General features: G+C 39.1%; 1 protein-coding gene across 4 annotated transcripts in view; it reads left to right on the forward strand.

Annotated features, from left to right (window-relative positions):
- CEP152 (centrosomal protein 152) overlaps window positions 1-15,044 on the forward strand; it is an 85,621-nt gene that overhangs the window by 65,846 nt on the left and 4,731 nt on the right. For 3 of the 4 annotated variants that reach the window (XM_036442839.2, XM_036442829.2, XM_045582768.1), the window contains 5 exons: window positions 1,806-2,456; window positions 7,077-7,191; window positions 10,055-10,222; window positions 11,536-11,632; window positions 13,113-13,216. In XM_036442839.2, the coding sequence (XP_036298732.1) occupies window positions 1,806-2,456; window positions 7,077-7,191; window positions 10,055-10,222; window positions 11,536-11,632; window positions 13,113-13,216 (1,135 nt within the window). The remainder of the gene's footprint in view (window positions 1-1,805; window positions 2,457-7,076; window positions 7,192-10,054; window positions 10,223-11,535; window positions 11,633-13,112; window positions 13,217-15,044) is intronic. The other variant, XM_045582770.1, reaches the window with a different exon arrangement.

The raw sequence follows: 15,044 nt of genomic DNA on the forward strand, positions 1-15,044 counted from the left end.
TGACTTCCAGGCATCCATTGTGACATGACCTGTTTTCTCTAAAGCATTCTTTAAACATGTTTCATACACAACTGAACCATTCTGCTGGTAGCAGGAGAATTTTACTGTGAATTCTTTGTGGGTTCCTTTTAGTAAAGTAATTCAAATGCAATGACTTCAAAATTTTAAATTATCATCTGCAACTATTTAAGAGCACATACAATTGAATAAAGATATATAATGTGTTTATAATGTTTGCTATCCTATCTAAAATGAGGGAATATGCTCCAACCAGTTTGGCTCAGTGGATAGAGTGTTGGCCTGCAGACTGAAGGGTCCCATTTTATTTGTTTATTTATCTATCTATCAATTTATTTATTTTGTAATCCTCACCCAAGAAACATGGATTGGTTGCCTCCTGTATATGCCCTGACTGGGAATCGAAGCCACAACCTTTTGATGTATTGGAATCACACTCCAATCACACCTGAGCAGCCTGGCCAAGGCTTTCCTGATTTTATTGCTGAGGAAACTGAGGCTCTAAGAAGTTGAGGAATGGGCCTGAGGTCCCAAAGCCAATTCCTGAGATCCCTCGGCAGTAGGTCTCAGAGCCCCTTCTGATAAGCACTCTGCTGTACTCGGCAGGATCAGAGCTAGAGCCGAGGTGCTTTGATATTCTGTTACCTTTTGGTTACATACGCTATTTTCTGTGATCTACTATTTCTGTTCTGTTACAAAAGAAAATTAACCATAAGGGGGGGATAACCTTTTCTGTTTGCTATTGTCATTTAATGAACTGCATTACCATTAAAATTGCATTCAAATACAATTATGTTTGTCAGCAAGTAATTATGCAGGTATGTGTTATATTCCTAAATAACAGTAAGATTTCTTTTTGAGGCTGCTTTTGCTTTATGTAAATGATGTTTAATTTGTTTTGGGGGTTTAAATGAAATTTGAGACTGCATCTGTATAAAACAAATGATATGGAATTTTTCCTAAAAATTAGCAGTAATTAGAATTTTCCTAAAATTGGTTTTGAGTAAATAATTACAAATTTATATTTTTGGTCAGTTTAAAGTTCTAATTTTCATAAAGAAACTGTGCTTAGTTTAGTTTTTGTTTTTTGTTAATCCTCACCAGAGGACACTTTTTCCATTGATTCCTTATATATATATATTGATTGATTTCAGAGAGGAAGGGAGAGGGAGAGATAGAAACATCAATTATGAGAGAGAATCACTGCTCCACACTGGGGATTGAGCCTGTAATCCTGGGTATGTGTCCCGACTGGCAATTGAACCGTGACCTCCTGGTTCATAGGTTGATGCTCAACTGCTGGGCTCCATTGATTATTTAGAGAGCATGAAAGATAAGGGAGGAGAGGGGGGGGGGAGAGAGAGAGAAAGAGAGAGAGAGGAACATGATATAAGAGAGACACATCAATTGGCTAATTCCTGCAAGTACCCAGACCAGGGTCGGAAACTGAACCTGAAACCCAGGTACGTGCCCTAGATCAGGCATTAAACCCCTGATCCTGTTGTGTGCAGGCAGATGATCTGACCTCTGAGCTATGCTAGCCAGGCCAGATATTTTGTTTTTTTAAATAACGTAAGATAAAATGTTAGGTGTCTTAAAATGAAGGAAAAGATCCTTAAGTATAGTGTAAGAATGTTTTAGGAATAATATCTAAATTCACTGTTTCCCCTTAATTTTGATTCTAAATCTCTTACTAAGTTCAGAGGTTAACCCAAATAATTACTTTCATTTGTTTTTATTAATGAGGAGAGTCTTAAAGGTTTTTAAATGTACATTATGTCCTTTAGATATTGTTTGCTGTTTCTGAAGCTAAAGAGAAATGGAAAAGCGAGCTTGAAAATATGAAGAAAAATGTAATGCCTGGAAAGGAATTGGAGGAGAAGATTCATTCTCTTCAGAGAGAGCTGGAACTGAAGGATGAGGAAGTCCCTGTGGTTGTCAGGGCCGAGTTGGCAAAGGCCCGGAGTGAATGGAACAAAGAAAAGCAAGAAGAAATCCACAGAATTCAAGAACAAAATGAGCAAGATTACAGACAATTTTTAGATGATCATCGAAATAAAATTAATGAGGTGCTTGCAGCAGCTAAAGACGACTTTCTGAAACAGAAAGCCGAACTGCTGCTCCAGAAGGAGACAGAATTGCAAACCTGTCTAGACCAGAGTCGCAGGGAGTGGACTGTGCAGGAAGCCAGGCGGGTCCAGCAGGAAATCTGTCAGTATGAGGAAGACATTCTGACTGTCCTTGAGCTTCTGCTAAAGGATACCCCGAAGGAGCAAGCCTCCCGTTCAGAGAACAAGCAACTCTCAGAACTCGTGTCGACGTGTTCTTCAAAGTGGGCGTCCGTGCGATATTTTGAAAAACTAAAGGCCTGCATTCAGAAAGCACTTCAAGATATGCTCTCCCTACTTACGGAAAATGCCAACTCAGGATGGGAAAAGGTATGTGCCCAGGAAGTGAAAAGAGCTGTTAAACCAAGGGTGATTGTAGAAGTTGCATACAGTATTTTTTCCTTTCATTTTACAGGTGTAATAAATACTTGTGTGTTTTTTAACCAGTGGTTTAAAAACTTTTTGTAACAAATCCAAAGCATTGCATCCTTCCCCCCACCCCCCAAAATAATATTACTTCTTCATAGTGCCATAAATATAGGCAGAGTTTTAACCCCCACACATCTTTTTTCCTAATAAAAATATATGCTATTCTTTGTAAGGGCCTGAGATTTCAGAAACTGAATAACTCTCATTCCTATTTTGTTTTTTTCGGCATTGCCACTCCAAGAAATATGCATCATATTAAAGTAGGGTTTCTTAAGAGCTTCTAAAGAGTTTAGAAACCTATTTCTTGCCCTCAAGGGATTTGTATCTCATGTAGGCAAAAAAGTGCCAAACAAGTATAAAGAATATTAATGTAGAAACAAGCCAGTAGAGGCATGGCTTGCTCACACAAACTCAGAAGCCCAGTTTGGCTAGTGTACTGGGTAATGAAATCATTGCATCCTTCTCATTGTGTAAGTACTTTCTGACACCAGCTTTGAGTTTGTGGAACAGTTAATAAAGTCAAAGTCTTGCTCCCTTATGATTGAAGAAATTTGGTATGAGTGAAAAATTCAGAATAATATTCTAGGCATTGTGATCAGCCAGTTTCAACATTTGTACTTAGGAGAAGAACAAACAAACCAGTATTATAAGGTTTGTCTGATAGAAGAGTTGAGATATAAGTTAATTCTGTCAGATAGCGTGATTAAATATCTTCAAGGCAAGAATTGAACATTTGGTATTAATACCTCCTGGAAAGAGACATAAGCTAGGAAAGAAATCTGAATTCCAGTCCCCTACATGGGGATAACTAACTTATTATCTTGGGTAATCATATAGTATTGTTTATCACCTGCAGCTCAGCCTTTTTGCATTCCAGAATTGTAGAGCTGAAGAAACCTGAGAGATCAGTCCCATCCCACCCCATTTCACTCCTGTCATTTTTTTGTTTTTGTTTTTTCTTTTAAATGAGTTTTTATTGATTTTAGACAGAAAGGAAGGGAGAGGGAGAGAGAGTTAAAAACACTGATGAGAGAGAAACATCATCATTGATTGGCTGTCTCTTGCATGCACCCCACTGGGGTTTGAGCTTGCAACATGGGGATGTCACCCTGACCAGGAATCAAACCAATGATTTCCGGGTGCATAGATCAACACTAAACTACTGAGTCACACCAGCCAGGCTCCAGTTGATATTTTTAATTCTTTTACTACTAGAGGCCTGGTGAACAAAATTTGTGCAGGGTGGGAGGGGGGGGTTGCGTGTCCCTCAGCCCAGCCTGCACCCTCTCCAATCTGGGACCCTTCAGGAGATGTCTGACTGCCAGTTTAGACCCAGTCCCCCAGGAATTGTCAGACATTCCTCTCACAATCTGGGATTGCTGGCTCCTAACCTTTTGCCTGCCTGCCTGATCGACCCTAACCTAAGGTGACCAGACGTCCTGCTTTTGGTGGCACAGTCCCGATTTTTAACAATTTGTCCCGCGTCCCATGGCGTTTTAAAACAGTCCCGATTTTTTAAAACACCGTGGGACGCAGGACAAATTATTAAAAATCAGGTCTGTCCCACCAAAAGCAGGATGTCTGGTCACCTTACCCTAACTGCTTCTGCCTGCCAGCCTGATCACCCCCTAACTTCTCCTCTGCTGGCCCAATCACCCCCAACTGCCCTCCCCTGCCAGCCTGTTGGCTCCTAACTGCCCTCCCCTGCTGGCCTGATCTCGCCCCCAACTGCCCTTCCCTGCAGGCCTAATTGCCCCTAACTGCCTCTGCCTGCCTGATCACCCCTAACTGCCCTCCTCTGCCAGCCAATTTGGTTCTGATTGGTCCATTTCTTTGCCATTCAGTGTCAAAAACTCTGCCTCCTAGACAGCCATTGATTCCTCACAGTTGACCCAGATTTGGTTCTGATTGGTCCGTTTCTATGCCAGTCAGTATCAAAAGCTCCACCTCCTAGGTAGCCAATGGCTCCTTGCAGTTCACCCAGATTTGAATCTGATTGGTCATTTTCTATGCCAGTCAGCATCTCCGGGCCTGATCATAGAGGCGGGGCTGATCAGCAGGCACCCCAGGCTGCTGGCCAGCTGCTGAACTGCTGACCTCTGGAAGAGAGAGAGGCTAATTTCCCCGCTTCTCTGTCTGCGCTGTGTCACTTAGCCACAATTCCTGCTGGTTTTTACAAACCAGAGTTACGGGGACTTCTCTTCCCGGCACTGGAACCCTGGGCTGACAGCTTTGATGTGGAGCTGGGACCCCTTGCTCCTCACAGGAGGCCTTCTCAGCCAAGATATCCATCCCAATTGAAAGCACGCCTTGGACCAGCCATTCTGCGCCTCTGCCCCATCTACCAGTCTCAGTGTGGTTTCTTTAAGTTTTCTAGTTGGCGGGCTTTCATTCAGTCGGATTTTAGGCATTTCTGAATGATGGTGGTTCTGTATTTTAGTTGTAATTCTGATGGGTGTGGGAGGTGGTGAGTACCATGTTTACCTAAGCCGCCATCCTCTCTATAGCTCAAATCTGATATTTTAAATTACTGATTTCAAAAGATGTTATTACCTACTAGTTGCTTTCAATTTAAGAATAATTGGGTGAGACTCCTTCCCCCAAGAAAATGTAACACCTTTCTTCTACCATTAATATGAAATCAAACCCGGGGTCTCTTTATAGGGCTTATAATTGTGCAAACAGTGTAAGATCATTTGTATGACTCAATGTGGCTAACATGTCTCTGGAGACAGAATCACGTAATTTGGCTAAGAACTTAGACTTTTGCGGCTTTAGTTGGGTGGGATCAGATTCCATTCCCGAGAAAAGGGTGGCTTTGAAATGCCTAATCTGGCGTTTGTCACAGAGTAATAATGATTTTTGCTCTTTTAAAGCTAACTCATTTCAGAACCTTGAGGTAAAGCAGTGATTATAAATTTGCAGTATAGGTGCCATAAATGTGAAGAGCTGTGATTGGTGATTTATAGTTTTTAGAGCTGTTCATGAAAATTAAAACAGGAACACTGATCAACAGGTATATATTAAATAAGCCTCATTAAAAATAATTTAGATGATCAAAGGGTTTTTTAAAATGGAAAGGATGGCCTTAGCTGGTTTGGGTCAGTGGATAGAACATTGGCCTGCAGACTGAAGGGTCCCAGGTTTGATTCCAGTCAGGGGCAAGTGCCCTGGTTGTAGGCTTGATCCTCAGTAGGGGGCATGCAGAAGACAGCTGATCAATGATTCTCATCAATGATGTTTGTGTCTCCTCCATCTTCCTTCCTCTCTGAAATCAATAAAAATGTTTAAAAACAAAATAAATAAATAAATAAATAAATACAATGAAAAGGATGAAATGAATTAAAAATCAAGTGTCCAAGGAAATGCACATATCAACATATATTAACACAACATTTCATAGTTGATAAAAGAAAAGAGAAATATCAATTGGAATAAAAATTTCAAACAGACTTAAGAATGTGCATTCTATTTTTTTCTTACCACCAAAGTCAAATCAAAGGTAAGACCAAAAAGTGCTTCCTCAATTTTTTGTTGTTATCTTAGCTTTTCTCCACTTTTGAAACGGAAAACATTGACTGGGGGCTCCACTTTTATTACTCCTTTTGGCCTCAGCCTCATCTGTGTCCTCTTGAATGCTCGGAATTTGCCTCTTCTCTTTACTTGCTGATCTCTGCTTTCGTTGGGCATCTTAGGTAGGTTTCCTGACAGTCAGTTAAATGAGTTTCTCATAAAACAAAGGCTTCTAGAATCAAGCATATACTAGTATAATGTGTTTTAAGTAATTAAACAAGTTAGCCCTTTCAAGATCATTCTTTGGGATTTAGTAGTTGTCCAAAATCTGAAAATACCACCTTAAAAGAATGTCTCACCACAAATTAATTTAGTGGCTGTATTGCCTATAACGACTAGAATGCAGAAAGTGTTCAATATGTGTTAGTGAAGAAATGGTCTTGTGCAAGGTGCTTCATTTAGGCGAGCCTCAGTTTCTCTTTTTAACTTTGGGATTTAGCTGGCCTTCCTTTCAAAATGGCTGCATGTATTAACATATTTAGAAACAGCATATTTATGTAAGTTAAAAAAAAATTTTTTTTTACTGTTGTTATTTTACTTTCAATTGACGGAAGGCAAAAGATCAGTGTTGTAGTTTCTAATGAAAGTGATTACTGCTGCAGTGAAAATGTTCTGGATTTTTAAGAGTAATTTTGATTTTACCTAGTCTGTCCAATGGTTTGATCACATCAACTATTAAAATACTTCAAATTCATATGTATCTCCTATCTGTCTCATAGTTGGCTACTAGTCCTCTGCCGGATAATATTTTAATTTGGAAAATTAGAGAGACTAGTTTGTAGTAATGACAGTATTCACATTAACACAATAGAAAAATATTGGTGATAGTTTAGGCAAGATTTCTTTCAGGGTGATGTGTATGTGTATGTGTTTTAATATTAGCATGTTAAATAAAGAGTTGTGTGAAGACTTTTAGTAGGCATTAACTATAAAGCTAATTTGTTTCAGAGAAACATGGGTGTCACTGGGCGAGGAGACTTTGGAACCCTCATTGTCCTTCCTGCACCCACGTCTGGACACCATGCTCAGACCTCGGCCTCAAAACAAACAGAAGCAGAAGCTGGTAATGGGGTTTGATTCCTACTGATCTTTGTAACATCCGTAACCACAGTTCCAGAGGGTTGCTTTGAAGATAAAAGGAGAGCAAAGCTGTATATAGTTTTTGAGGGAACAAATGTGTAATGTTACTCCTACTTGATGTGTGTCCTCCCCCTAAATTTCATTTTGCATTTAGAAGACAAAGTTGCCCTAGGCCCTCTTATGTCTATTTTTCATGGCTTCCCCTTCATTTAGAAGTGATTCTGTTTAGGAGAATAATGAGAATTTTAATGGCACAGTCATGTTTTTTATTCCCTGTCTCTATTGAGAAATCAAGGGTTTCACATAAGAACATTGACAAATACTGGATAGTTTTTCATTTACATTACTGGTTTATTTTAACCATTTTTTTTCTTTTTTAAAAATATATTTTTATTGATTTCAGAGAGGGAGAGGTAGAAACATCAGTGATGAGAGAGAATCATTGACTGGCTGCCTCCTGCAGCCCTCCCCTCCCACCCCTGTTGGGGATCGAGCCTGCACATGTGCCCTTGATTGGAATCGACCCCGGGACTCTTCAGTCCACAGGCCAACACTCTGTTCACTAAGCCAAGGCAGCTAGGGCTCAATCATTTTTTTAATGGAAATGTTCCTGATTAGGATTTTTCTGATTTATTTGTGAGTTTCTTTGTGGACAGGGCCAGTGTTTTTATCTCTTCCTCCCCAACACAGAGTGAATGACACAGAATTTGCTTTTCTTGAGAATTAACAGTTTGACTTTTCCTTAATGACTTAGAATTGTCATTATGAAAAAGAATGTGCTGTACTGCAGCCCCTTGAAGTTTTCAGAGGTCTTAGGGCTTATATTCACTGAGCTTTGGAGCCAGGCTTGGCATGTCTTTTAGTAGCTTTCATCCCTTATAGGAGATTGACTCCTTGCAGCCTGCTCCTCCCCTCACCCCCAAACACACACACACACACACACACACACACACACACACACACACACACACCAATACATGCACACACTCTCTGTAACCCGAGAAGAACTAAGAATTGCCAGAGCAAATCATACGTACTAAGCCAGTAACCTTAGTTTCCACACGTTTCTAATTCAGTAGACAGTGTTACCAGGAACCTTAGAGAACCTTTGCCTTGCCTAAGAGGTCAGTCAACAGATCTTTTTTCTCATTGTGCCTAGATCTTTTCCTCTTACTTCGAGGACTCACATGTGTCAAACACAAGGCCCGCGGGCCAAATTCGTCCCGCCAGGCCTTGCAATGTGGCCCGCACCACGCTGTCATCACTGCACTCCGCTGCGTTTCCATCACAATGACAGTTTATGACTGTTCAGTAAACCATTCGGCCCGCGATTTAGGCTGGATTTTAGATTTTGGCCCCTTCTCTGATTGAGTTCGACACCCCTATATGGTTGAGAATATCTAATTGCTAATTAGGTGCATGGTAATACCACCTTAATTTATATCTTGCTTCTTATTTTTCAGTGTCATTATATGTCTGTTGTTATATTTGGAATGGCCTGAGAATCATATTTTTGTGTGTGAAATGAGTAGTTTGGCTTTGGGAAATCCTGCCAATATGAGAGAAATTGGCCTAAGTCAAATCAGACTATAAACAAATTTATTTTTCTTTCTTCAGTCTTTTCCCCTAAAAACAAATACATTAACAAATTCATTAGAAAGGCTTAAATAATCCAAAACATATAGTAAGAGATAAAGTCCTTTACAATCCCTCTCCCAGAGTGCTCCTGTTGACTGTTTGGTTATAGTCTTCTAACATCTCATTATTTTTAAGAGTAATTTAAACATTAATTATTAAATACTTGACACAATACAAAAAATACATGTAATGCTTCTATAAGTAATGAGGGCTGACAACCAGGAACCGACTTTAAGACTTAAGAAATAGAACATTACCAATATTGTTAAAGACTGCTCCCCTCCAGTTTGTGTAGTTATTTATATATTTGTTTATTTATCTGTCAACCCGTCCATCTGCCTATCTACTTACCAACTTGCCTACCTATCTGCCTGTCCATCCATCCATCCATCCATCCACCATCCATCTATTCCATTTTTGGTAGGATTATTGGTATGAATCATGAATTCATATTTTTAAAAACATATATATTTTAAAAATATGTTTTATTGACTTTTTTGAGAGAGAGGAAGGGAGAGAGATAGAAATATTGATGAGAGAGGACCATCATCAATTAGCTGCCTCCTGCATGCCCATACTGGGAATGGACTTACAACCTGGGCATGTGCCAGGTGACCTCTTGGTTCCTGGGTTGATGCTCAACCGTTGAGCTACCCCAGCTGGGCTAAAATATATTTTATAATTCATTATTATATTTGGTGTTCAAATTCAGCTAATGGAGCCTCTTCAAATTGGCTCTCATGTGACATGCTATATATTTGAGTAATTTCTTACTTTCTGGTATATAGCAAAATACTCTAGCCTCATCTTGTATATACCCGCTCCCAGTACTAGAGTCAGCCATTTCTTGAAGATTTCAGGTTCTTTTTAGTGGGGAATGATATTCAATACTAAAGTCTGAGCATTATTGTTTATAGAAATTTAAAATAGATTGTTTTATTCAATTTTGCACATGAAAATGCTAAGTCTCAGAGAAGTGAAGTAATATTCTCCGAGTCGCACAGCCAGTAAATAGTGGAAATAGGACTTAAACCCAGGTCTTTCCCTTAAGCATCATACTTTTCCTAGTTATACTGTAGCTTTTAGTTACGTCATTTGTTCTCCTTTTTCCTCTTTCCCTCTCCGTCCTTCCCTCCTTCCCTCGAACTCTCCCTAGTGGTTCTTAGTCTAAATTGATATAAAGGTTTGCTACTATTTATTTTTTGCAGATAAGAAAAAGATCCCTGAAATTAAAGGTTCTTGCTGTGGACACAGTTTCCAAGAACTTGAAAAGGCAAAGCAGGAATGTCAAGATCTGAAAAGAAAGCTGGAGAAATGCTGCAGGCATCTTCAGCATTTAGAAAGGAAGCACAAAGCCGTAGTGGAAAAAATCGGAGGTAGGCATTTAAGGTAGCACTGTTACCAGTGGAAATCTCTCTGATCCTTGTTGAAATGTTCAGATGTGACATTTCAGTTAACAGACACTGATTCTCTTTGGGAGTTCATGTAAACTAATTTGGACCTTTTTTTTTTACTAACCAAATTATTACTGAACTCAAAAGAGGAAAATGGGAGCCCTGATGAAAAGGTCACATTCCTTTCTTCTTTTTTTGACCAAAGAGATGTTGAGTGCCCATTACGTGTCAGGCAGCATTGTAGGCACTATCGATACCACAGTAAGTGCATCAGGCAGAATTCCAGTTTAGATGGAGATGTGCAAGACTGTTCTTTCCCTTCAAGAAGCTTCTTATCAAGTGAGGAGAATTGAAAAAAAAAAAAAAATCAATAATTGCAGCATTGAGTGCTACAGGCAGTATGTTTGTGTCAACTCGGAAAAAAAGATATTCATTAACTCTTTCTCCTGTTTCGAGTTAAGGTGAAGGTCTTTGCCAAAGAGAACAGCATTCTAGGCAGAGGGCAAAGGCATGAACAAAGGTGCCCGGGTCTGACCTGGTCGCCTTCCAGTCCATTTTTCCCAGTGTTTTCGGGGAAATTATTAAAAGGGGCATTTCTGCCATTTCCTATTGCCCTTGTAAGAAAGGAAGCTATTGAGCTTATGAGGGTGCACCCTCTTACCTTTCACTACTCACTCACATTCCATGCCCTGTATTCTTTACATCTGAAATAGCTCAGATTCCTGAACTGGTCAGGAATTTTCTTTTACTGCTGTAAGTACCCTGAGGATAAGGAATGTTTTGTCTTATTCACCCTTGTCCTGGCGCCCACTACGTACCAGACAATAGTAAATGTCTGAATGAATGAAAGCCTGAATCTATGGGCTCCAAATAATTGCATCATCCATAAAAGACCAGGTGGATAGACTTACTTTGTTTTTTTCTACATTCACCTCTTGCTTGCCTGGGCAACCACAGTCACTTCCTGAGTCTTTCTGCTTCCACTCTTGTCCCTCTTATATGTTCTCTTCATGTAGCTAAGAGCAACTTTTTACAAAGTAAATTGGATCACCGCACTCTTAAAGCCCAGCAGGGACTGGATGTGGTCCTCAGTGTGAAATACAGATACTTAGAAAAACGTGCTGAGAAAACAGAACGGGAGTGGTCAGGTTAGGGCTCATCAGGGAATGAATGGCACAGGGAGCAACTGGAAATCCTGTAGTTTCCTCTATGACCATGTGGGTTGTGAACATAAGGGAACAGGAAGCTGAGAAAAAAAGATTGATTAATCAATATGCTATCAACTTCTTTTTTAGAAGAGAACAGTAAAGTTGTTGAAGAATTAATAGAAGAAAACAATGACATGAAGAATAAATTGGAAGCACTGAGAACCTTTCATAACTTTCCACCAAGGTATACTTTTACTATTTTAAAGAAATTGTTTATTTCTAGGTATCTTTAAATTATTTACATCAATCGTGTCGATAATATACCAGGAAAATCAATTATTGCCCTAGTCCAGTGGTCGGCAAACTCATTAGTCAACAGAGCCAAATATCAACAGTACAACGATTGACATTTCTTTTGAGAGCCAAAAATTTTAAACTTAAACTTCTTCTAATACCACTTCTTCAAAATAGACTCGCCCAGGCTATGGTATTTTGTGGAAGAGCCACACTTAAGGGGCCAAAGAGCCATATGTGACTTTCCGAGTCACAGTTTGCCGACCACTGACCTTGCCGGCATGGCTCAGTGGATAGAGCATCGGCCTGTAGACTGAAGGGTCCCAGGTTCGATTCTGGCCAAGGGCATATGCCTGGGTTGCCACCTTGATCCCCAGTAGGGGGTGTGTAGGAGGCAGCTGATCAATGATTCTCTCTCATCATTGATGTTTCTCTCTCTCCGTCTACCTTCTTCTCTGAAATCAATAAAGAAATATATTTTTTTTAAAAAGAAAAGAAAATCAATTATTGTCATTGTTATATATTCCTATGCCATGTAACAACATTTTGCTTAATGATAGACTTCATATATGATTGTAGCCCCCATTAGATTATAATGGAGCTGAGCAATTCCTCTTCCTAGTGACCTCATAGCTGTTGAAATGCAACACTTTATTCACGTGTTTGTGGAGATGCTAGTGTAAACAGACCTGCTGAGTCATACAAACATATAATACATACAATTATGTACAGTGCATAATACTTGGTCATGATAATAACTGTGTTACTGGTTTATGTTTATTATGTTTCCTGGCTGCATCATTATTTCTTGTGCTTGATTTGATCTCATGTTGTTTCATACAGTGACGGGTGTACAGGCTTATAGCCTAGGAGCAATAGGCTACGCCATATAGCCTACGTGTGTGTAGGCTGTACCATCTGGGTTTGTGGAAGGTCACTCTGCGATGCTTGCACAATGATAAAATTGCCCTATGACACTTATTCCAGAACTTACCCTGATCATTAAATGGTGCATAACTATGTGGCACAAAGTTTAAAAAAAGAAGACAATCTTCCAAAATCCTATCTCTGGGATACCCTCTTTTAACCTATTGTTTTATATCATTTAGGCTCCTTTGTGTACACATACCATGTGCACATGTTTTAAAAATTGAGAATATTGTAAAAGCTGTTTTGCAATCTTTATTAACATTTCCCCACCTCATCATATACTCTATAATATGCTGCATAGATTATGTGGGTGTACTATAGTTTACTTAAGTAACCATAACATTTCAGTTGTTTTTGTTTTTCTCCTATTTTAAATAACTATATAATAAAGATTCTCCTATGTGAACTTTTAAGCACATTTCAGTTTGTTTTATTGGATTGTATAGACAGAAGTCTTTCACTTACAACCTATGCTTTTACAACCTTCCGTTTGTATGTAGGTCATTGTCAGAAGGGGCCATTGAACATACTTGCCTGCCGTGCGGTCAGGAGGCCTTGGAAGAGCTGCGTGAGCAGTACATTAAAGCAGTGAAAAAAATCAAGCGTAAGTCCCCACGCTTTTCAAGTGGTCTGGGCCTTTTTGTTACTAGCAGTAGGAATTTTGGGGAATTTTTCTAACTACTTTATCCTAGACTCTTACCAGCTTGTATAGGACAACTTTGATACCTTTCCTAATTAAACAGTAATGGATCATTTTGCCCAAGTAATTTCTTTTGGAGGTGACATATGAGGATAGAGTTTTTATATTGTTGCTTATCTTGTTTCTTTTTTGGACCCTGATATGAAACTAAAAATGTTATAATATTTTAACTGGTAGCAAAGAAACAGTCACCTGAGTGTTAAATGATTTTTTACTACCATCAACTTTTAAGGACCATGGAAGACAGATGTAGTTAGGAGTCGTTCTCCTGTTTTCATTATTTTGACTAAGTTGTAGACACGCATTTGTTTGCCAAGGCCTTTGTGGTCCTAGGTGGTGCAGCGCACCCCACAGAGCGTTTCTTCAGTCATGTTTTCCCAGTAGCACGGATATCTCCAGGTTTTTAATTACAATATTGCATAGAATGTGTGTGTCCCAGAACAATAACCAGCACTTATATAGAATAAATGTATATTTGCGTCCTGATATTGCATTTATTTTTAACAAAAGGAGTGGAGCAGGTCTTAAGATCCGAATATAATTGGTAGATCATGAGAATCATGTATAGATGTTGAAAAGCCCATTTAGTATCAGTTTAAGTGGATTTGCTTCTCTATTACCACTTATGTTAACAGAGGCTCTGTTACTACAAACCAGGCAATTTTTGTTACTAATCATATTAATTGGGAAGTGACATTTTAATATAACTTGTGTGTGCGTGTGTTTACGTTTTAGAAGTTAGTTGGAAATTTTGTGTTGACATGTACTTTGTTTTCATTTTTCCCACTTCGGATAGTGGAAAGTAATCTATCAGTATTTTTCAGAGAACATGTGATTTTCAGGACAAGTTTACTGTTCTCTGTAATTCTTAATATAACATTATAATTCTTAATTATAACAATATAATTCCTAATTCTCTGGAATCCTTAATATAACAGGGGTGGTGATATTCTAAGATGGAGGATGCAGGCCTGGGCTTGGTAACAAAGTCAACCTTAGCTAAAGGCATTCCCAATCAAAGCGTGCCCAGTTAAAGATAAAAAGAGATTTCGAAAGCTTGTGGACTATTTTAAATGTTAATTTCAGAAGGCAATGTGAGTCCATTCCTTTCCCTGCAATAGCACTGTGCACCTCTCTCTCGTGTTTGGTGAGATTCCATGTAGTTGGATGCTCACCAGTGCTGAAAGGATCAAATATATGATGAAACATGGATTTTCAGAGCACAAGTAAACAGAAGAATGAGTCTCTTCAGCGCCTTTTGCCTCTTCTGTATCTGCTATCTTCTCCTTTTTGGCTCCCCTTTCCTGTATATTTTCTCTCCTTTTAATGAGACCTAATAGATAAGGGTGGAGCAAAAGTAGGTTTGCAGTTGTATGTGAAAGTTTATCTTTGCATTATTATTTCTGAATGATTGCATTTTCCATATGAACAACTGTAAGCCTACTTTTTGCCCCACCCTGTGTTTATGGTCTTTTTCTGATCTCAGTGTTTCAGATAAGGACAGAACCTCCCTGGGGAACGTGCTCTGTGTCCTTACCATATGTGGCTGTCATCATTCTGGAAAGACTTTTAGATTTCTTAGCCTTTGAGTCTACCAAAATAGTCATCGGAAATATTCCATTTCAGTGACTGTGGAAAAGTAGCATTTAAATTATACCTGTAATCAGTCCATCTCTTAGAAAATTGGTCTGAAGTCTGCCTCTCTTGTTTTTGAAGAATTGGTAACAAACGT

Source organism: Pipistrellus kuhlii, unplaced genomic scaffold (assembly GCF_014108245.1).
Source record: "Pipistrellus kuhlii isolate mPipKuh1 unplaced genomic scaffold, mPipKuh1.p scaffold_m20_p_1, whole genome shotgun sequence".
Taxonomy (NCBI): domain Eukaryota; kingdom Metazoa; phylum Chordata; class Mammalia; order Chiroptera; family Vespertilionidae; genus Pipistrellus; species Pipistrellus kuhlii.